We start from the raw sequence: 24,464 nt of genomic DNA on the forward strand, positions 1-24,464 counted from the left end.
GTTAACTGTTCAAGTCAAGGCTTCTGTCATCAATGAGTTCACTGTGAAGGACTAGAAAAGCAAACATCCTCTACAAAGTTTTCATATACAGCAGAGGTCAGCTGTTGAAAGGCTTCATTAGGATAACATTTTAACTTTTTTTTTCTTGGCCAGCACTTCCACAACAGCTGACAGCATTACACACGGAAACAGCAGGACTTCTGTCATGTGAGACAACCAATAGTCTCAATTCTGGTTAATTAATCACTAGGATTCCCATATTCAATAGTGAGATCTGAGATCATGTCCTACTGTAGGCAAGAACGTGGCTCAGCTTGAAATGTTACCAAACAGAACCCACAGGAGCTTCAGAAAGTCACATGAACACATGCAGTGGCCAAATTCATACATAAATGCAGGACTATAATACCTCCTTGTAAAGTTTTACCAAAGACTGCAACTTCATGTGCCCTGAGCCAGACTGGAGGCCTTGAGGAGCAGACAGAAATTATGTCAGAAACCTCAATCAGCAATGAAAATTTTCACAAGAAGTTGTTTGTTCCCTTCCTGACATTTGATGACAAATGTGCCTCATTTTAACAAAAATTGAAATTATGTCACATGAAATAAAAATTTGCTTAAGATTGGGTGGGACAATTTATGTCATGGGAATTGTGGGAGCCAGACCCCACCTTCTGATCAGAGGCCAGAAAAGATGTGACATTGAGACACAGAAGATAAGCAGCAGCTTTTTGGGAAACACTTTGGAGTTTTAATGCTGGGCTCTAACAAACAAGTGTGACTGTAATAGGAGGGGTTATCCTTGATGAAAGCTTGTCAAAAAAGCAAAGGATGCACAAAAAGCCTGGAAGCATGACAAACCAGAACAAAGCAGAAGATACTGGTGAGATTTCTGGCTTTATCTAGAATTTCACTGCCATCCAAGGGCCTCATGCTGATACTCTGCTAAGAGCCCATTTCCCCAAGTGTAACATTTGCATTATTGTTATTTAGTATATCACTGTATCAGCATTTGTCCTCGTGACCTGAAATTCCACCAAAGCCTTTGCCAGATGCTTGGTGACATTATCTGATCACAAACAGACTGAGACATTTTAATGAAGTTATTCCCTTATTCCCTTGCTCAAGAAAGGAAAGGAAGAAAGGCACTGACACAGTGGACTTCTGTCATTAAGCCTGCATTATCATCATGCTGAAGTGATATTCAGACCACTCTAAAAAAAAAACCTTGCAACTGTGCTGAAAAATTCAGCATTCACTTCAATTCATGAGGAAGAAAACAAAAAGAAGGGAAATGAGCCAACGAGAGCATATCTAATGAGTGTTCATTCACTGCATCTCCAAAATTTCTGCACTGTGCAGAATGTAGCAATCACAGGCAGCATCCCAGGATATGCTGAAAAATCCCCTTTTGACAGGATTGTCTCTGAGTTCAAATGTCTTTTGTGGGCTTAAGAAAATAAGATTTAAAATGTTTATTGAAATAGAAAAGGAGTGGCTACCTTTGTTTGTTCAGGTATGGGGAAATTGTAAAAATAATTGCAGTACCTTAAGTTGACAGAACAAGGATGCATTCAGTATTTGAGTACTGACTCAAAGCTTCAGCTGTTAAAGGGGAGGATGGGTGGGGCAAAAATGAACATTTTTTTCCCTCCTTTTATTAATGGTATTTCTATTACGTGTTGCCTTAACATACAATGTGAATTTTGATGCACAAGGATAATCCAACATATTTCAGGCTTCTCCTTTCACTCTCAGGTTTCCAGGCTGACCCTGAAAGTTTGATTTCCTGACGTCAACCTTCACCAAAAAATCCTAACTCACTTATATATCTTGGAATTATCACAGCCCATGAATATTTGCACAGAAAAAAAATCAATTTTTTCCCCTCTCCACTTTGCTGAAAGCATGCTTCATGCTTTGCAAATCTCAGGGCTTGAGATTCCTGACCACAGGATGGCTGATGCCTTCCTCACAGCTTTGCTCTTATCATTCTGGGAGTACCACATACCATTTTCAGGAGCAGACACCCTGTACCAGGTGCAGAGCAGCACACAGGGCTCACATCCAGCCTCATCTGCCTCATTCCAGTGCTTTAGGGAGGATGCACTGGAGTGAACCAGAGAGAATGGGGCTCTCACTGATTTTCTATCAGCCCTTGGGGACAGCACCAAGTCACAGCTAGCAGTGCAACAGAACTCAGCCGGTCAGGGTGAAAACTAAAAGCTCCACACAGATTATTAAGTTATTGATCACTGCAACAGTGCCTGAAATATCCAGACAAGTGTAGGACTGTGTGGTGCTAACCACCACAGAAAGCTGAAAATGGAAAAGCAGTTTACATGAACAACAGACAAGGATATATGAGATAAATTCAAATTAGTAAAAGAAGGAATATAGACAAGCCACTAAACATCTAAAAACTAAGATTCAGTCTGTGTAGGTTGCAAATGTTAGTTGAGATGACCAGGATTTGGGTATTGCTTCCTGTTTATGAGAAATTATTTAAAATCATACAAAATGTAGTGGCAGAGCAAGGGACAACTGCTTCAATCTGAAAGGCCAGTTAAGAATAGGTATTAGGAGGAAATTCTTTCCTGTGAGGGTGGCAAGGCACTGCAACAGAGAAGCTGTGGATCACACATCCCTGGAAGTGCTCAAGGATGAAGCTCTGAGCAGCCTGGCCTGGGGGAAGCTGTCCCTGCCCATGGCAGGGGATGGGAATTAAATCCCATCCAGTTTAAGGTCCCTTCCCACCCAACCATTCTATGACTCTACTGATAAAAATCCAAAAATCCCTTCCAAGGAAAGGGACAAGGCTACACAAATTTGAAGTGCAAGGTAATAATGTATTATTTTTCCAAGATAAACAATTATCAACTTTTTTTTTTTTCCTGTTCAGCACAGACAAATTTGAATCATGCTGCAGACAGAAGTCTGCTTTGTAATAATAAATTACACTGCCTCAATATTCACCTGACAGCCACAGGATCTTACAGCAGCTACATCTTTCCTGATTTGTATCTGTACAAGCACAGAGCAGAACACAGAAGATGCCGTCAGGGAAAAATAAAGAGAAATATATGTTGTAAACTTCCTTAAAGCTAGCTGAAATTAGTCAATTTGACTTTTTCCAAAATGTGAGGGATTAAGGGGGGGAAAAAGGGAAGTTAGAGGTTACAAATTGACCAGCATTATCACCACTATCAATGAAATGTCAGTGGAACTGGAAAAAGTGTCTGAATAAACCATGGTCAGTCATCCACTAAAGGGCACTTCCCAATAAAACATTTAGGCACTTCTGTGGGGTGTACACCTCCTATCTCACCAAACACACACCTGTGTGCTTCAGACATGGATACAATACACATACCCACACAAACACCCTGGCTTCTTGGCATCTCCAAGCCAGCCAGTGGCCTGGATCTTGTTTCACCTGTCCAGTGGCAGGCTTGCAGTCAGGAGTAGCAGCCACCATAAACCAAGCAACCTCCCCCACACAAGTGGGCACATCATTGCTGAATTTGTGACTCATTATCAGGTATACTGGCAAGACAGAAGTTATGCTGCATGGAAAATACCACTGTCTACTGGACATCTTCTCTGGTAAACATTGGAAGAGTGTTCCTAGTAACAACTGGGTCTTCTTATTGCGAGAGACTGAAACACTTAATGGATTAAACATTTCTAAACCCATAGAAGGGCTTTTGCCCACTGGAGCAAACTGCAGAGAAGCAGGTGCCCACCCGCCACCATCCCTGAAGCCCACACCTCCCCAGACATGCCTATCAGCTGGAATTTGGACATGAGATAAGATAATGGGGATAGCATTGTTCAATGGTCCCAGCTCTGGGGAGAGGAATGTATCCCCAAGGGGGCTGGAATGCTGCTGGCTCAGGCACTGGGGAAGCTGCTGCAGTGCAGAGTGGGGTGAGCCCAGCCCTGGGGGCTCAGCTGGTGTCGAGAGAGCTCAGGACAGAGGCAACCCCAGCAGGCAGGTCCTGTCACCCCAGCCTCGCTCCAGTGAGCCCAGCTGTGACAACTCCCCTGCCAGGCAGTACCGGGACAGTCACACGTGGCCTGATGGTTTTTATCTCTGCTGATGGGCCATAATGAGCCACAACAGCCTCAACTGCACTGATAGAGCAGCTGTGACATATTCAAAGGTGTCAAAGACTCCCACAGCATCCCCTGATCCACAACATCATCCAGCTTAAAGTCCCTGCCCCAAGGGAGGCACCTGGGTGCTCCCACCTGAACCTGACTGACTATAAACCCAACAGATGGTGTGGTCTGGGCATTTTTCTCCACTGCTTCTTTAGGATGGCCACCACTACCATATCCTCATGGAATCAGTCTGCAACCATCACTTTGACCAACTAACATAAAAAAACAACCAAGCCTCACTGTGAGGGCCATGGGTGGTGAGATCTTTCTACTCTTACCCTTTCTTTCTCTTTCTTATACATTTCCTTAAGTGATACTTCAATGCTTTTATATTGTCATGTTGCTGTAGATAGCAACAACCAAAATGGGTTGTTGCTATCTACAGCAACATGACAATATAAAAGCATTGAAGTATCACTTAAGATACTTCAACGTATAATAAAACCAAGATCTGTTTTCCTGTGCAACCAAACTGTTCTGCAATGAATCCTACATGTGTATATTCACAGACACTGAGCATTCAGTGTTGTTTCCCTCTATTCTGCCCCGAGGGATCTATTAACAAAACCTGGGTTACCTTTGGCTCCTGGGGTGGTTGTAACACTTACACTTCTCCACTCTCTAGTTAGATGGCAGGATATAGGCAAGAGGAAAATGAGGGTTGTTTTACAGTTCTGCTCCTTGGCCAAAAGTAACCTCACTGCAGCTGATAAAAGTCCTGATGGCTAAACTATCTGTAGAGCAAGCTCTCTGCAGCACAAGATCGCAGCATCCAGCCTTAGGAGCTGTTGGCTTACGGGAATTTTACATACACATAATGTGAAAGCTCAGACTGGATCAAGGCCCAGAATTTCACCTGGAACAAAGAATTATAGAATGGTTTGGGTTGGAAGGGACCTTCAATATCATCTCATTCCAGCCTGTGCAACGGGTGGGGACATCTTCCACTAGACCAGGTTGTTCCAAGCCCCATCCAACCTGGCCTTGGACACTTCCAGGGATGGGGCAGCCACAGCTTCTCTGGGCAACCTGTGCCAGTGCCTCACCATGCTTGCAGGGAAGAATTTCTTCCTGATACCTAATTTAAACATCCCCTGTTTCAATTCAAAGCCATTTCCCCTTGGCCTATCATTACAAGCCCTAATAAAAAGCCCCTCTCCAGATCTCCTTCAGGTGCTGGAAAGCTGCTACATGTGGGGGTTATTCAGTATAGGTGCTGTTGATAGAGAATGTGACAAAACTGAGCTGCTTTGCTATCACATTAGAATGTGTTCTCCCCCTTCTTCCTACAAAAAAAAAAAAAAAAAAAAAAAAAAAAAAAAAGAAAAAAACCCCAAAAAACCACAGATTTTTCTTCCCTTGCATCGGATGCAAAGGACATTAGAATAAACACGTGCAGGAATTATTCACACACACTGTGGAATTCTTTGTTCAGAAACAGCTCCTGACAGCAGCACCAGACCTAAGCTGTGGCAATTTCAGAACAACATTTCTTCATTCCCATGAGAGCACACAAAGTTCTGACTCCTCCAAGGCTTCATTACATCCTAGCACTCATCAGCACTTTCACACACTATCCACAATGGCCTTGCTGGCAGGAGACACTTGGTGCCACTGGAGCTGTGCTTCTGGCCAGGGGAGGTGACACCACTGTCACCCTGGCCAGGTCCTGGCCTGCTCTGCATGAACAAGTCTTGCCTCCAGTAAGGCTTCTGACATCACTTCATTATAGACACATTCACCACTCTAAAAATACAGAATGGGGGAGTAAAGAAGGCAGTCAGACTCTTCTCAGAGGTGACAAGAGGACAAGAGGCAATAGGTACAAATTTTAAAACACAGGAAATACAATTCAGAAATAAAAAGAAACTTCTCTATCATGAGTGCTCAAACATTGGCACAGGTTGCCACCAGCATCCTGGGAGATGTTCAGAACTCCTTAGGACAAGGTCATGAACAAGGGTTGGACTCAGTGATCTCCAGCTGTCCTTGCCAGCCTCCACAGCCCTCTGGCTCTGAGAGCAGGACCTTCCCATCCCCTGGGCACAGAGCAGTTTGCTCCTAAGTGTGTCTGGCTGCTACAGCAGATGTTCCACAGGCAGCACCGGGTCATTCCCACAGCCTCTCCCCTTGGTGACAGCTCCCATGGAATTTGCTTGCTGACCACGCCTGCTCCCCAAGGAAAGCACAGCCAGGGGAGGGGGATTGTGCATCATCCTTAGCCAGAACCACTGACACAGAGAGGCCACAGCGCTGGGAATTCACACTGCCTTCTTCCTTTAGGGCTGGAGGAAAGCTAGAGATGGCCACAAGTATATCCTACAACCCAGGAGAACCTCAGGGGAGCTTTCTCTGAACTGCACGTGGCCAGGCCACGCTGCAGAGGGTCAATGGAAATGTGCCAAATTTACCAATCCCTTTGCAGAGCATCACTAAGACCCAATGTTTTTGAGGCAGACTTAGCAAGGAGAAATGTTTTATGATATTTATTCTATGGGAAATCAAAACCAAAGCAGGAAGCTTATGTTGCAAAGTATTGTTATGAATATTGTGTTTCTATCCCTCATTTGTTCTTCACATAAAAAACCCCTGAAGATTGAAAATTTGTGGATTTTTGGTTTGTTTTTGTTTAAGAAACTGAGAAATATCACAGCTCCTGGGTTTTTGGTTTTGGTTTGTTTTTTTTTTCTGCTTCTGCTGGACTCATTGAAGGGGGTCCACTGGCTTTTTCAATGAAACAGTATTATGTCTGACACTTTAATTAAAGGATGTGCCAAAATGAACACAAAAATATCTTTGTAACATAAGCTGCATGTTACCCTTTAGAGTCAAATGCATGAAAATTACAAAAACTGCATCACAGCAAAAGCCTTTGTACAGTCCATGAGCTCAAGCAGCATTTAGGACCCCACATCATCTGAACATCATCAGCTCTCCAGTTTCCATTGGTAGTAGGGATGAGATTCAATTTCCTAACAAAAGGACAAGCACTAAAATTCATAAAAGCAAAACACTAACAGAGACTCCATGTTAGGGGGAGGGGTTTTTTTTGTGTTCTATAACCAGAATTTTCCATGCATCTCCTCATCTTCCTATCTCCTCTAACATGAACAGGATTTTGAAGGTGGTGGCTGGAATAGTAAAGCCCCACTGTTTCCTTCAGGACTGTGTAGCATAGTTACTGATGAAGTCTGAATTCTCATTTTGGCTCTGCCAGCCCCCAGACCTCTGCTCTATGCACAGTCTGAACCAGTGTTCAACACATCAAGCCATTCCTGTGACCTGTCCCAACAGCCCTAAGCCCTGGCCAGCCACCCCTCCTGCTCCAGACCCAGCCAGGAGAAAGCAGGAGAGCAGAGCAGGAGGCCACACACACAGACAGACACACAGACACTACTTGCCCAGCTATAATTGCATGGCTTATCATTTCTCAACTGAATGATCCCCTTTTCCCACTCTGTCTTGAAAAAAACTGCCTATTTAGCCTATATAACCATGATTAACTACCTATGGTGGAGCCAGTAGCATTTTACAGCCAAGTAAGGAGCAGTAGCACAAACTGCCTTGCACTACCATGAATCCAGCTTAGTACAACACCAATTCCCTCCCTACCTGTGCTCAGGGGGCCCTTCTCATCCCTTAGGCTAGACTAAGAAGCAAGCCACAAAGGACACATCCAATCTGTCCTACAGTCAGGTCACAATCTTGGCAAAAGCAATGGGACACACTTCTGTCCATCCCAAAACTGCACAAAGGAGGCATCCAAGACCAGGCAAGGACAGAAGGGGAAATCACATTGGGTTCTGCAATCACAGTGGTCTGGCTCTAGTTCCACTGACTCATATTTGTACACCAAACACTACAGCAAACAAAAGCTTTTCCTTCCCAGCAGTGCCCACAGCTGAAACATTGCCTATTCCCACTGTCATCCTGCCTGGCAGGGCTTGGGGTTCAAATCCAGGGGTCCCAGCAGGTGTGCAGTGTCTGGCATCCAGCTGGGCTCTGGTCATGGCCATCAGTCCCATATCCAGCACTTGGACACTCCAGGTCACCTGAGATGGACCTGGGCACCAATTCAGTTCAGACAACTGGCTCAAATCTTCAATTATTAAGTATTTGTTCATGAGTCAAATCCTGCTTCCTTCTTTGGAGGGAAAGAGAGGTGAGCATGACCTGTCCTTTAACATGAGATACATTTGTCTTTTCAAGTATGAATGACTTCCTGAAGCAAATGGTTCAGGTCATTCCAGATTAACATCCTAGTCAAATCCCTGCTTAGCTAATTTCTAATGAATGAAGTTACAGAGCAACCAGTGCATGACCTTGAAAGGGAGGACAGAAATAGCAAGGCTCTGGAAATCAACTCACAAGACTCATAAAATGAGAAATTAGCACAAACCATCAAATACCATCTAAAAATTATTCCCCTTTCTCCTGAAATTCCTTCTAAGTTTCCAGCCACAGACAAGAATCCCTATTCCTCAATATTTTAAATTCCCATTTCTCTCTCAGAGCACTGCCCATCAGCCTGACACGTGCTCCTTCCAGCCTCACATTCCTAGATGCATTCCCCACGTCGGCTGCAAATAGCTCAAGGTCTCTCAAGTTTCACAAACCTTCCCTTCCCATCCACTGCCATGGGCACTGCCCCTTTTGCCACCTCAGGCTGGTATCAATGCACAATATTAAATGACATTGGTACTGTGCTGGGCCCTTGGGTAGCTCCTGCCCCAGGTTCTCTGCCCTATCTCCCTGACCTCATCTAAACATTCCCTCTGTCCCTGCAGTGCAGGGCTGGGAACAGAGCCCAGCCTGTGCCTCCCCAGCTCCTCAGGAACAGAGAGGTGCTGGACAGAGCAGAAGGGAGCTGAAATGTGGGCTGGGTCACTACAGCACAGCAATGGCAACAACAGGCCAAGGGAAACCCGACAAGGATGCTGGAGAAGAGGATTCAATGTCCTGGGCAGAAAGGTATTTTGAAGGAAGCAAAATCTGAAGGACAGATACCAGTCCCACAGCCAGACTGTGCTGACCTCACTCTCTTCCCCCAAAACTATAATGATTTAAAGAGTATTGTTGATGCTTGAGGGTGTCCTTTCTGGTATCCATGTTGTGACAGACCCACATGGCATATTTATACACCATTGTGCCCCAGACCCACATGGCATTGCCCACCACTGTGCCCCAGGTCTCCAACACCAGGGTGGCCTGAGGGCCCTTCTCCCCTCAGAACTCACTAAATTGTACAGCTTAAGTCTCTGAAGTAATTTGATATTCCACCTCTATATCACATAGACAGGGGATTCAGAAACAGCCACAGTGATTTTCAGGTTATAATCACATCTTTCTTCTCTAATTCCCCTTTCTCTTTCAACTACCTCCTCTGAAACCCTTTCAAAATGCTGCTGAGATAATCTTTCTCCTCTCTCCCCAAACAACTCCAAGTCTAAAATGCTTCTGTGTTCTGACACTCTCCCTTCAGTTTATTATTTATCCTTATCATGCAGGCTCTTTTATCCCACCACAGTTCACAGGGTGTTAGGGACATAAAGGAAATGTTCTCAAGGAGTGTAAGGATCACAAGTGTGATGTCAGATCAGATTATTCCTAAACAATCCCACACTTACATAAACAGAAGACAACACTCAACAAATAAGTAGTGAGAAATAAAAAGGGTATAGAGAAGTAATTATGATAAAAACATGTGAGTTTGCTCAGGAATACTGAAATACCAGGAATTTTTCATTTTGTCTTGGAAAACCTGCCTTTTCTCTATATCCTTTGGACAAGAGAGGTCAACTGGGGTCTTTGGCCTCCTTTGACCAACATATTGGCTTCTCCTCAAGCAAATATTCCTGGGAAGGAGTAAAAAAGACACACAACACTTGCAAGCTATCACTGCACAAACCCAGGAGACTCCTCACTGAAGAACCATATAAAAGAAAACTGTCCCAGAGCCAAAATATTCTCCTGTAACAGTCAAGCTTCTTGCAAGTTCCCAAATAAGGCCACGACTTTAAAGAGTGTGTCTTTTCAAGGCCTCATTGATTTCCATTGCCTGGTGAAGAGGCACATTGTTCACGTGCCTGGGTGTGCTGATATTCCAGCAGGATGAGATGGGCACAGCTCTTCAAAGCCTGGTTTGCACAGAAAATGAACCAGATAATCACAGGAAGCTCCTAAAGGCTGACAGCCCTGCTCTGGCCACTATCTGGGAGTGATTCCTGGGGCAAACTCAACTAGAAGGTGTGAAGATGCCAGCAGGAACAGCCAGCATCTCCTAGCACTCTGGGGATAGACCTCAAGTAAATTTTGAGGCACAATATTATGTTCCATCTCACGTTCCAAAGTTCAGAGGCTTTTGCATCAAAGTTAGGGTTCTTGTTAAAGTTCAGGACATGGTTTGGAGAATCTCTCTGTTCTTCAGATACCAGATTACTTCTATTTAGAGAAATAAAGAAAGGAAAAAAACCCAAGCTTTGGAATTGTATCATCTTTGCTGAATCTAGTTCATATTTACCATCTACTCCTCTCCTCAATGCTCTCCTGTATTTTCAATGTAGCAAATTCTTGAAAATGATCAGGGGCTTCAATTCAAGTTTTGCACTTGAATCACAGCACTGTTTCACACAATTCTTTGAAAACAAAGTCCATGCTTATGAAAAACCCTTCACAAAGACTTGGAGGGCTCAGCCACTCCAGCTCCCCCATCTTCACAGTTTTGGTGTGTCCATTGCCTTAATAATCCCACAGCAAAAAACATACTCACAGAACTTCAAGGCCAGCAAGAGAAAAGGAAGCAAAGCAGTGAGAAAGTGTGTCAGTAGAGCCTGTGAGTATTGAGGGCATGAGCTACTCGGGTGATGCTGCTCTGTAGTACTACTGAGGCACGGAGGAGACAAATAGCCAGAGGCAAAGAGTACAAGCCAAAGCCAAGCAACAAATCCCAGCTGTACCTAAACACCAAGAAAATCAAAATTGGTGGTATGTGACTTTAAGCAACTCCCACAAAGCTCATTTCTTCTGTCCATGTGCTGTGCAGCCCAAAAGTGTGGGTGGAAGCAGGGTGTCTCTTGCTCAAAGGGTTGACCTGAAGTGAGTTCCCACCCTCTCCACCTTGATCACACATTCACACTCCTGTCTTCACCTGTGGAGCACCATGCAGCCACAAATCAGGTGAAAAGGTGACTAAGCCAACAGAAAACTTGCTGCCATCATATTGCAAAGGTCCAATACCTTCTCGGTGATTTCTCATGGGCAGTCCCTTGCAGCACTGACTCCTTCCTCACAGCACAACCAACAAACCCCAGCCCTCTCCTCACCCAGCAAACCCACTCTTTTGTAGCACTCGTATTTTTATTGGACACAGCTGTGGCCTACTAAGGGCAGGCCTGCTCCTAATCTTTGGTCATTAGTGCAGCTGCAACTCCTCAGGTGTGAGACTGCCTTCTGCACTATCTTTATTTTCTTACATTCTATCCCTCCACAAAAACTGATGAATTTCCTTTGCCTGGATTAATAAATTAACAAAACATCCCACAACAAAATGAACCCATGAACTACAACAGGAGGAGAGCAGTGGGAAAGTCCTTCTAGAGCCAAGGGGCAATAAATACATAATTACACTAGTTTAGGCCTAACTAATAAACTGTCCTGTAAGGTTTATCTGCATGAGAAAACTCTAGAAAGGTAATCTGAATTAACATTTCTGTAATGAATGAAACCACATTAGATCCCTGCAGACACACTCATTATTAATTAAATCAACCCTATTTCATATTTGGTATCATTCACTGTGATGTGAATTAAGTTTAACCAAATTAGGGTCACTTGAATGCTGAATCAGATAATATATACAATGGTTTAATTTAGTTTACCTAATTTACTTTACATTCACATTTTTGGTGACTTGGATTAGTTTTCCTTCAAATCCTTGCTCAGGAATAGAGAGAGACCCAAGGAGATGCTGCAAAAATTCTCCCCATAATCAGCAGTTTGGAGTTGCCAATGAATTCACCCCCAAGAAGAGGGGTACTCAAAGCTGTGCATCCCACTGAGATCACATTGCCAGGGCTGCGGCTGCTCAATATCCATAAAGGTTCTGTCTCCACTAAATTCCCTGTCCTCACTAGAGTTCCTCTGATGCCCAGAGGCTGCAGAGAAAATCAGACCCTGGAAGTCTTCACTTCATCCTCCTGCACTGCAAGGGCTGAGCAGATGTTGATGGGCCATGAGAAATGCATGTCCTGAAGGAAAATGCGACAATCCTCAAGGAAGCTGAAGCATTTGATGTGGTTATTTTTTAAATAAAATAAATAAAAAACGAAAATATTTGACATGTTTTTTACTGTTGGGAAAACACAGCAGTTATCAAAGTTCTTGTTTGTAAGGAAATAACAAAAAATCATAAAAGCCTGCTTCTTTAGGCAGACATGTTAAATTGAGTTGCCATGTTTATTCACAGTTTTAAGGTCTTCTCATTTTGCTTACCCTGCTCCAACACATAAAAAGTCACCACTGAGTCTTGTAGCAAACTTCTTTCACATTCCTCTTATGTGACTATGCTTTTTACCATTAAAAAGATTTTCCTGTCTACACAGATGTGTAGACAAATGCACTCTGTCGTATTTAGGGCACCAGTCATCTAATATTTTCTGTGATGCAGGTACCATCTGTGAAACTGAGCTGCAGTTCAGGCCTATCATACTCAGATGGGTGCTGGGAAATTAGAGATGGAAATTGATATTAGATTATAATCCTACTGCATTCAAATAGAAGTCAAGGGCTCTAGCAAGGTCAGGCTTAACCTTTAATACCCAGGCATACCTTTAAATATTTTTTCAGGGAACCTTCAGCTGTGTTGTTTGTTTTTCAGTGTTCTCTCAGGATTATCATCTTTTAAGGGTCACAAAAGGTGTCCAAACCTCTGAAGCAAAAGGATGATGAGGAGGCCCTGATAGCAACAACAGATGACAGCTGGCATCAGGGTGCAGCTAAGGTTGCAGTGACAGACTTCGACCAAAGTGACAAAGAGATCAGAGACTGGAGACCACAGAAAGCATTCCTGGGTGAGGAAAAAGGACTATTCTTTTAGCAATTTAGCATGGAAGTCCTTAGCAAACCACTGGGTTAATCAGACCATGCAGTGATGTAAATATGAGCTCTTGCAAGGACGAAATCAGCACTGTGAGGAGGGTCAGACACGGAGCATCATTTCCACTTGGGCTGTCCTGCTGCCTTGTGGGGCATCAGAGCCTTCTCTGCCTCTCCCTCTGGTGCTGACAGACATTCACACAGCTCCTTGGGGAACTGATTCAGGAGACTGGGCCAGCTGGAAAGTGGGAGAACTGACTGAACCAGGCCTGCACCCGCACTCAGGGCAGCAGTAACATCTAAGTGCTCACGCAAGGCATTCACCCTGCACACCTCTGAACACATTCATGGCCTGAGAAATGTCCTTGTGTGCCTTCATTGCTCTTACAAACTTGTTTCCACATTCCCTAGCTTGCTGGCTCAGTGGCCCCTCTGCTATTTCTGTAACACTCTCATATTTAATACCATGAAATTTTAAAATAGTATGCTGGCTCAGGCTTTTTGAGCTCCTGCATAGAGTTGCAGTCATGCAGTTCCAGCACTATTTTTATTTAGCAAGCCAGGACAGAAGAGACAAGCAGACCCTTGCAGCTCACCCCTGGGTCACATCTTGAAGAATATAAAATGAGGAGGCATTCCCTGGGGTCAATACACCAAGCCCTGAGAGAACTCCCCAGTAAGACACACACATTCCTCAGCTACACTAAACACACTGCACTGACCACCTTTCCTTCTTATTTCCACTTTTATTGCCTTCTCATTTCCACTTTTGCTTGTGAACCCCTGAAAGGGAAGGACCCACCTCACCTGCCTCATTATATTCCTATTTGTAGATGTTAGAGGTGAGGACTTCCATACAGAGGACAGGAATAACTTTTGTCTCCCATCCTAACAGCTCCCAATTTCCCCTGTTGAAGAAGAGAGCCTGCACAGCTCCATGAGAGCCCAAGCCCCTCAACACGTGCACATACACTCAAATTGATCACGGTCAGTGATCCCAGCACAACGGCCATGAGGTTCCCAAACCCCCAGGATGCTGTGCCCAGTAATCAGGTCAGGAATGTGTACAAGTCCTTTCAAGATTAAGGCCTTAATGCTGTAGCATCAGCCAGCTTTCTCCCTGCCTCCAGCATCACATGTGGGCAGCTGAAAACCCCAAGGATGGAGGCTGATGGCTCCAGGCTGACCTGCAGGTACAGGCAGGTGCCTGTGGCCTGCTCCTGGGTGTGTGATCAACCAGACATCCCTGGGCATCATCCAGGGATGAGCAGAAAAGTTGTCCATTTTTTTTGAAAGGTTGCAGAGTTCACAAGTTAAACCAATTGGAGTTCACAAGTTAAACCAAGTTGGAGTTCTAACTATCTGTTGTTAATAATTTCATGTTAATAGTTTTCCTTTCATTTCCTGTTCTTGATGGTTAGAAATCCCCCTTTGTCGAGTGGCACCCTGCTGCTTCCTGGAGGATGGCACCTGGGACTGTGAGGATGAGGTGACATTGGGGCTGGCATGCAAATGAGGAAACTCCCCACCAAATCTAGCAGGAAAAACCCTAAAAACAATGAGCCACCATGGAATTAAGAGATTGAAGTGATGTCTAGATGTGAGGAACACAATCCAGTAACCGCTAAGACTCTTTTTACCTCTCACCCTAACCTAAAAAGATGTTGGCTAGAAAGAGGACCTCGAATGTCAAACTGAAAAACCAGGAATCTCCTGGTGCTCTGGTGAGGATGGAAGCCCCAGCTCTGCCCACAGACCAGTGGACACAGCTGCACTCTTCCTCCTCCTCCATGGCATTCCTGGGAGCAGCGGCGGCATGAATGCGACACGTTGGTTCTTCCCACCCGAGCTGATTTTTCATAAAGGCATTAAAAAGGAGAAAGATCTCCTGCCCTATTTATTTCAGCCCCTCACCATGGCAGCCTTGGAGACATCTGTGTGTGGTTCTGGATGCCGTGAGCTAACATCTGACAGTTCAGCACCAATTAAAACAAATAAACACAAAGCCAAGAGGCAGCAGGCCGGGCTCTGGGAGGATCCATCACAGCACTGGGCCACCAGTGGAACCTGAGCTGGTGCTGGGAGCTGGGATCACTTTGGTGACAGCTGACAAAGCAGCACCTCCAATGGACAATACTGCACGCGCCAAAGTGTGCTGAAGGGATGTAACTCCTTGTTCCACCTACTCAAAGGTGGCTCTTACTACTAGACAAGCAAAACAAGGAACAGGGACAGATAAAGGACATTTTATTAAGCACACAGGTAAAATGAACATATAAGTCCATGTTTTTGCTCTTCTACTTACTAAATAGTCAAAGAAACTAATTTCCTGAGAAGGCTGCTTTATTTGGATGATACAACCTTCACTTCTCAACATAACAGCTGTGGCATCAAAAACAGTCTTACGTTCACCTAGGTAATGTATTTCATTAACGAAAAGAAAGATTAGCATGCAAATGTATTGCAGCACTCAACACTAATTCATGATGAAGTCATAATATTAAAGCTACCTCATTCTGTCAAAATATACTCGTCCAGCATTTCTCTCATTTTGAATCAAAAATCCTTTTCAAAAAGAAATTCACAGATTATCTCAAATCCCACTACTGTTTGGCAGGTGGGAGCTAGAATGACAGACAAAACAGCCATGTAATAAAATAATTTTAGTATCAAAAGTATTTCAACTGGGTAATAAGAACAGTAAGGAGCTAACAGGAATAGGTACACACACAAACTGCATGAAATATGTGCATATGGGGATGATTTTAACCTGCCTTGTTTCTGATTTTTAAAATTTTTGTAGACATTTTTTGATGTCCTCTGGACCACGAACCATGAATTGAACAGTGCTAGCCTGTTCAGTGCTGAAGACATATTCCTACATGTAACAGACATTTCCAACTGCAGCTTTTACACTTGAATTTACTAATTTCAGCTATCCTTTCATCCTGAGCACTCAGCAGCCCTGGGTGTGTTTGCTGTTCCTGCAGCATGCAGGCACACACCCTCGGAGCATCGCTGCACCGAGCGCCTGAACCGTGTGCAGCTGGGGAAAGAAAAGCAGTCAGCATGCAATTAAAGGGATTATGGTGGCCATGGCCCTGCTTCTTGTTAATGCCATTTCACTGCATTTTCTAGATCTCCTCATTACTGAGGGAGTGGCTTACTGACAAGGGATAAAGGCAGGAAGCTACACACATGCTGCCTGAGAGGCAGCGAATGATGGGAATGGGAAAAGAAGAAAGGGGAGGAAGGAATGAGTGGATGGCAGTACATAAAGAACTTTGCTGTAATGCTTAGTATTTGCTACAGAGATGGTTGTCATCCTCAGAAATGCTTTTTGAACAGGAGACTCCAATCCAGCAGAGCAAGGACTTCAACAGGACCAAACTTAAGCCTTAAATCCAGTGCTAGACTGAGACCCGGCTACTTAATCATCTTAATTCCCTCTCAGGTAAGAATTGTCATCCTCCAGCAGATAAAGCGATGATGCCAAGAAGGCTAAGGGATTTAGCAGCTGCAGAGCAGCCCAGGAAGGACAGCATGGAGCTCACCCCACCAACAAGGACTGGGGCTGGCCAGTCTTGCTGCAGCAACACAAACTGCTGGAGCATCTCCCTGTGCCTGCACCCGTGGCACACTGTGAGTCACAGCACTACACAGCTTGCTTTGCTGCTTTTTTTTTTATCTTTTACTCTCTTTTCACAGAAAAAGATGTCTATCCATCCTGACACCTATGTGAAGCTGAAGAAAGACAGAAATACAACTGTGAGATCTCAAGTTGCAGGAATGACACCTACTGCCTGGGAAATGAACTGCTCACCTAAACGAGATGGAACTCAGTGGTGAGGAGCTTCCACAGAACAAACCAGCACGTGGACACGAGCCAGCAAAGTGTGTTCACAGCGCAGAAAGCCAAGTGAATCCTGGGCTGCATCAAGAAAGAGTTGGCCAGCAGGTAGAGGGAGGTGATTCTGCCTCTCTTTTTCATTGTGTGAAACCCCACCTGCAGCCCTGCACCCAGCTCTGGGGTCCCCAGCACAGGAAAATGGGACCTGTTGGAGGGATTTTTAAAGTCCCTTCCAACCCAAACCATTCTGTGACTCTACAAAACAGGTCCAGCCCCAGTGCTGACTGTGAGGGTGATCACATGAAAGCCCACAGAAAATTCAGTCAGGGAGGGAGGTTCAGTGATTTAAAAATGGTGTTTAATTCCTGATAAACAGTATAAAGAACTCAGGGCAGGTAGAAACACCTCCATCATTAACTCAGGTGAAAAGTGCCTTTTTTGGACAGGGAACATGGTTAGTAGTTAGAAAATGCTCATCCATACCAACAGCTAGGCTACACAGTTTGTACCTCAAAGCACCAGGGAGCCTGCAGTGGAAGGGTCTGCAGAGCATAGGAGGAAGAACAGGAGCAGCATCTCAGTAAAAAAATATTTTAATTTGTAGTAATAGCATTCCCTGAAGAAATGGTTTCTTGAGCATTTCTGGTGTCAGGGAACACTGCCACAACCTAACTTCTATGTACACCCTTTGCATTTGGAAAGTGAATTTTCTTTTCTTCTGTCTTTCTACGTAAAGACTTCACAACCCAGCTCACCCTACCAAACCACAAGTGGCTAAATCAGCACAGCTGAGGGGAACAAGAATGGGAACTCAGGAGAAATGTATAAACTAACACTGAACATGAAACAAATGTAATGCTTGAATGCCTGCGTCAAGAAAGAAAGTGAAAAGTTTCTGGCGGCCACATGTCCCTGCAACTTTAGGACTATGAAATACCCAGTGAAATGTAATGCTACACTGCTTGTTGTTGTATTACAGAATGGCACTCTGGATAGTCAGAAATGTGAAAGTTTCCAGGCTCAAATGTTTGGTAAGGACTTGCCCACTCTCTCTCATCTCACTAATAAAGATAGCTATCCTTAATGCTCCTACAGCTCTCAAAGGATGAATAGTTTTGGCAAGACTGTCAATAATATTCCAAGCATTTGCCCAATGTAAAAATGCAAAGTCTCACAGGAAGAAGCATTCTGCAGTGCTAAATACACCAGAAATGTGGGGAAAAAAATAATTAAACTGTTTTCAGTTCCACAGGGTCACAACCTGGACTGAAACACACTTGGAGCGTTACTGGGTGATGTGCACACACACGCACAAACCCAGAGCTGTCACAGGAAAACGACCCAGGTGAACCATGAGGCTCCTGCAGCCCAGAGCCTGGGAACAGCCTGCCCTTACCCTGCAAAGCTAACAGGAGCAAGGTGGGTTAACCCAGGCGAGGCTGGGTGCTGCCATGGCGTGCACCCTGGCTGGAGGTCTGGGGTCTGCTCCCTGGGCTGCCCTGTGACAGGGACAAGGGCTTCAGGCTGTGCTGATGAGTGTGCCCTGCTGGTTTTCGGTCCTGCCCCCTCATTAGGGCACATCAGATCAAACAGCAGATGAAATGGAAGTCTTGGGGAGGTGACTGCAGACAAAATCTGCCCGAGGGCGAACAACAGGCCCAGACAAGGAGCAGTGGCACAGCTCCTCCACCTCTCCTCCCTGCCCCTGAGAACTGAGCCCAGGCCACAAGGGTGAGAAAAAGGAAAAGGAGGAGAAGGACTGTGGGTCCCTTGAGTTCTGCCAAGTGATGACTATGAGAAAAACAAAAAATATATAGGGGCAATATCAATGTACAGCTGGGGCAGTTATTGCTGCCTACCAGCTACAGAGAAAGTCAATACCAAAACATCAGTGAGATTTCCTTAAATGTAAATAAGGAGTGGATGAGATGATTCTAGGGTTCTGATTCAGCAAAAAACCCTGAAATATTTATAGCGACCTTCTCAAACAAAGAAAACCTGCAGCTCGTTCAACTTATTTTATTTCAACTTATTCTATTTCAATTCTGTAATTATTAGGGTTAAAAATTAGCTATAATTAATTTCACTTTGGCATGAGTTTTAGAAACATTTTCTAAAGAGGTTCCATACTGCTCCTTACACAGTCCTCAGAACTGAGCAAAGCTATGACATGACATGACATAACAAGAAAAAGGAAAGAAATCACGAAACTTGCAAGATACAGGAAATTATTTGAAACTGATTTGTGTTTGCACTTTGGAAAGATTTGTATGATTTCTTACAAGCAATACAAATATTTAAAGTAAAATACTTCAAAAGAGAGAAGTATTGCCCAAAGAAGTAGCCAGCCATGGGCAGACAGACCATGCAGACACCTTTAATTGTGACACACTTTAATGGAGCTGCTCTGTCTCAGTGTATCTGCTGTTTAACATGGTCTGAGTGACCCAGGAACAGACAGAAGGGACACACCACACAAACCCACAACACTGAGTTAAACAGACCTGTGCACATTTGAAAGATTGACTTCAGCCTCAGCCATACCACTACAAAATACAAGACAAAATACCCCAAAAAAAGAGGAAATGCACAAAAATATGTCCAGGACCTATGCTTTATTTTAGAGAAGGGGAAAAAAAGTTGAAAGTGTACAGAATAACAGCATGAAAGAGGCACAGCTGGCCTGCCTGTTCCATGGCCAGACAGTCAGGGTACATTGATGGGAACCCAGCATTGCCCATGGAACAACTGCTGCCTTTACAGGGCCACAGCCAAAGTGGCACAACCTTCAGTGGAGCTCCAAAATCTCCTGACAAGGAGTTTGTCTGCAGCTAGAGCTTACCTAGCCCTCCAAAGATCAAGGATGAGGTAACAAAAGCAGTGTTCTGTCAGCAGCACAGTACCCACACTTGGGATTCTGCTGACCAAACCATGACAGGCAAAGGGCTGGGAGCTTTCCTATTGAGAAAACACTGACAGATCTGCGTGGCACTGACAGCCTGAAAGGCTGCAAACCTAAACACATCCAAGGCAGGGCTGTGGAGGGTGCTCTGACAGCTCCCAGCTGACCCCAGAACACACAGCCACACACACCAGCACACAGCAGGAGTCAGAACATGGCAGGACAGAGCCTTTGAATTAAACAAAAATTAGCTAAGTTACAGGCATATTGCTCCAGCTCAGAAATCAACTGCTAAGTGACAAGGTTAAATTATATTTTATAGCCAACTTGATTTTATTATCCATCTCAGGATGTGCTCCTGCATTTCTGCTGGAAACTCTGAGCTACAAAGTCCACTAGTCCAGTGAGGTTGGTAATCCCAATTTTGATGGCATTATAAATAAAAACATCATGTTCTCTCTTTTTTTTTTTACAGATGCAAACAGAAAGAAATGGTAAAGAGAGAAAAGTTAGAAAATAACACTGTATACATGCAACTCCAGTTACCCTCCATGCAAACTGAAAGAATTGTCAAGACTCTTGAGTTATCTCATGAACTGCTTAATGAACAGATAATGGGGAGGACACTGAAATGCTCAATACATTGTGGTTTTTGGTACAAATGTAAAGACTTTCCTTGCTTATGTCTGAAAACCGAAGGGTTAAGAAGTATAATGTATATACCTTCCTGTTATTAAAACGGGTTTGTACTATGAATATTCTGTCCTCTTTTTCTCAACACGTTGCTCCATCCATTTAAACTAGAGCTAAATACAACATCTTTTTCAGATTTCCAGTTGATAGCTACATAAAAACCTCAGAACAAAAAGGGTGACTTTAGCTGAACTTTAGGGTGCTCAGTGACTGTTTTCCCCCAGAATTTCTGTGCTGAACTCATTACTTTGGCTTGGATTAAAGCACGTTATACCACAAAAAAGTAAGGAGGAATAGTTTTAATCTGAATAATCCCGTTTGGGAGCTGGTTCCATCTCCAGATATTAACTGTAGTTCTGTTTAGAAAAATACTAAGTGCTTAAAGTGGGAAGCTTCTCCCCCCACCATTGCCTCAGGAGCACAGCACAGAAAGCAAATGTACACTCACTATAGCCATGGCAAAAAGAGAGATGGATTTTGTCAGGGACACACACAAAATGCTATGTCTGGTTTTTATTTTTAAGAATAGGGGCCACTAAAACACAGATGCCTTATAAACTACAGGTATGACTAAGAAATTACAGGTTATGCCTCTGCTGACAGAATGTAAAAGTTTTATTTTCAGCCACAGTGATATTCATAGACATTTTCCCAAACATGAGCTAATTCTGCTACTTCTAAGAATAAATGAATATCCACTGTCAAATAACCACTACATTTCTTGTACTAAAGCAGTATTTTTGTGTACTAAAAAATAATAACACCTCTGCACTTTAGCATTTTCCACACAGGGATCCTAATCTGTTTCTGAGGCAGAACATCTATTATAACCTGTTTTATTACTAAGGTGGCTGGTATACCCACTATTAACACACTTCATACCTTTGAGGTGAAGACATAAAGGATTACCAAAAAATAGAAACCATCACATAAATGCAATAGTGCAAAGAATAGCACTGTAATCTATTCACCACAAAAAGCAGTATAAATAAAACACACATGCTTAAGCAAATGTTTCAAGGAGGTTTTTATTAAATCATTATGTAGCCTGCCAGGGTATTTTGGAATTATACAGCCTGTATTTATTAAACAAGAATTGTTATTGGAAAAGGTTTTAGGTGATTTACAGGCATATATTTACTGACAATCTATTCAGTAATGCCTGTATATGCAAGGGAAAAAAATCTGTAATGGAAGCGTTTAAAAACAGGAATCCATTAAAAAAACCAACAAAATAATAATGTGCATTAAGTATGAAAGTGGTATTTATAACAAAAGGCCACTTTAAGTGTGGTGCACCTGCAGATGCCAAGTGTCCCGTGGGGACAGGAAAGGGCAGCTGCCCAAGGACAGGACACACCAGCAGCACCCACAGACCAGCCCTGGCTGCCCCAGGTACAGCAGGGGCAGCCTGGGGGTGCAGCCTAGAGAAGCACCCCCCCCTCACTGTCAAAAGGGAGGATATGGTGAAGTTCTGGAGCCTCTCCTGGAGTTCAGCTGCTTTTTCCTCCCAAAACACCCTGTGGCTGACCTCCTGTGAGAGTGCCCTAGCTCTCCTGGTGGGGATCACTCTGGGTACATCATGATACCCTAATTCACAGTCTGTCTTGGTGGGCCTCTCCCCCTATTCCCTCTTCCAACAAAAAGTGCAACCACCAACTGTGGAAGTTCATGTGGAGCAGGACATCTCCGATGGGAGAAACCCAACATGGCTGCAGCCTTCCAATCTGCCCATGGTGCCTCCCTGGGGTGAAAGGTGGGCTTATGAGCCAGTAAATAAACTTTCCTTCTTCCTGGAAGAGCTCTCGCAACCCTTCTGCACGGGGCAAGAATTCTCCCAGCTGCGCTCCCAAGTGAGCAGGAGGGAGCAAGGGAACATTTCCCCACCATCTGTTGTGTTTGATGACTTCTCCCCACAGGTCTCTGACTTGCATTCTGAGCACACCAGGTGAGAGTGATGCAGACACACCTTTTGTGTGGAGACCAGACACACACGGCCACAGACACATGACACAGCAGCTCTGTGTGCTCCCCAAGAATGCAATTTTAAGCAAGTGAGAAAAATTAATGGTAATGTAAATGGCAAAAAAAAAAAAAAAAAAAAAAAAAAAATTGATGCATCTCCAAGTCTTCAGCACACATGATGGTGCCAGGAGTAAATGTAACTGTAAATGCAGGCAAAGGCTTTTCTGGACTCCCACTGCACTTGCTAGGAGCAATGCCAACCCTGCAATTCAGGAATCAGGCACCACAGAAAGATATCTGGCTTCAAACTGTTATTTCCATTTTTAAGGGTTCCCAGAGCAATTTCACTTTGCTAAAGATAATTGTTAAGTGGGAAAATTCACTAGTGTTAAAGATGAATCAGGGACTGGGTTGCTCCGAGATACTGACAGCTCAAGCGAACTCGAATAAATGAGGAAAGAGAGAGGTTTGGACGAGTATAAACCACAGCAAATAACGCTTCCCCTCCACCCTTCCACCAGGAAATTGGGTTGGCGGGGCTTTTTTGTCCTTCCTTTCACAACTGACAAACTGACCTCGGGAAAATTACGAGCTGTAGCATCCCTGCTGCCTGAGGAGAGGGAGACTGGAGATCCGGCACGGCCCATGCTGGATGCTCCTGAGCAATAAATATCCCATCTCCGCTCCTGCGGGGCACTCCCCGTTCCCCTCCTCGCACCCCGCTCTCCCCGTCCGGGCTCCTCCGCCCGACGAAGCTCTCGCTCTCACCCCGGGCTGCACGGCCCGGCCCTACCGGGCGGATCCCGGCTGCGGGCCGGCATCACCGGGCAGACACCAACAGCAGGGCCCGGCATCACCGGGCAGACACCAACAGCAGGGCCCGGCATCACCCGGCTGATACCAACAGCAGGGCCCGGCATCACCCGGCTGATACCAACAGCAGGGCACGGCATCACCGGGCAGATTCCGGCCGCACGGTCCGGCAGCACCGGGCACATCCCTGGCTGAAGGACACGCCAGCACCGGGCACATCCCGGCTGCGGGGCACCGCAGCACCGGGCACATCCCAGCATTAGGGCACAGCAGCAGCGGGCAGATCCTGGCTGCACACCGAGGCAGTTTCACAGGCGCTTACAGCCTTTTGTAAGCGCCAGATAATCTGTCAGATGGACTTAGGCACTGACAGTCAAACATGCCAAAAACGTCACCACCCACTCCTGCTATCCATCCGGTGAAGGACTAGGAAGCGCCGCATTGCTTAACCTCTCCTCCGCCTTCCACTCGCACAGGAAATCCCCACCCCCACGGCGTGACACCGCCGCGGGCACAGCGATCCCCCGCCGCCGCCCTGCCCGGCACAGCCCGCCCGCACTCACCTCATCTTCCCGGCGGGGCGCGGCGGCGGCCGGGGCCGGAGCGGGGCCGGGACCGGGCGGTGGCGGCGGCGGGACGGGGGGGCTCCGGCGGCGGCGCCGCCCCAGCGGCAGCGCCGGGCCCCGGGGCGCTAGCCGGGCAGCGCGGCGCCGGGCAGCCCCTCCGCCGGCCCGGCCATGTTGCCGGCTCCCGCCCGGCTGCGCTGTGTCTGTGTGTGTCTGTGTGTGTGGGCAGGACAAAGCAGCGCCGCCGCCGCTGCCGCCCGCCCCGCTCCGCTCCCACGCGCGGCGGGGCCGCGCCGCCCCCCCCGCCCCGCCCCGCGCCGCCGCCGCCCCCGCCGCGGGTGTCGGGGGGAGCCCCGGCCCTGCCCGGCCCCGCCGCGGGTGTCGGGGGGAGCCCCGGCCCTGCCCGGCCCCGCCC

The 24,464-nt window shown here is 45.5% G+C and overlaps 1 protein-coding gene across 1 annotated transcript in view; it reads right to left on the minus strand.

Moving 5' to 3' along the window:
* EVL (Enah/Vasp-like) overlaps window positions 1–24,106 on the minus strand; it is a 144,775-nt gene extending 120,669 nt beyond the window's left edge. The window contains exon 1 of the mRNA XM_063159967.1: window positions 24,047–24,106. Coding sequence (XP_063016037.1) covers window positions 24,047–24,051 — 5 coding nt within the window. The 5' untranslated portion in view covers window positions 24,052–24,106. The remainder of the gene's footprint in view (window positions 1–24,046) is intronic.
* Window positions 24,107–24,464: the final 358 nt, after the last annotated feature.

The sequence above is a fragment of the Melospiza melodia genome, chromosome 6 (genome assembly GCF_035770615.1).
Source record: "Melospiza melodia melodia isolate bMelMel2 chromosome 6, bMelMel2.pri, whole genome shotgun sequence".
Lineage (NCBI taxonomy): Eukaryota > Metazoa > Chordata > Aves > Passeriformes > Passerellidae > Melospiza > Melospiza melodia.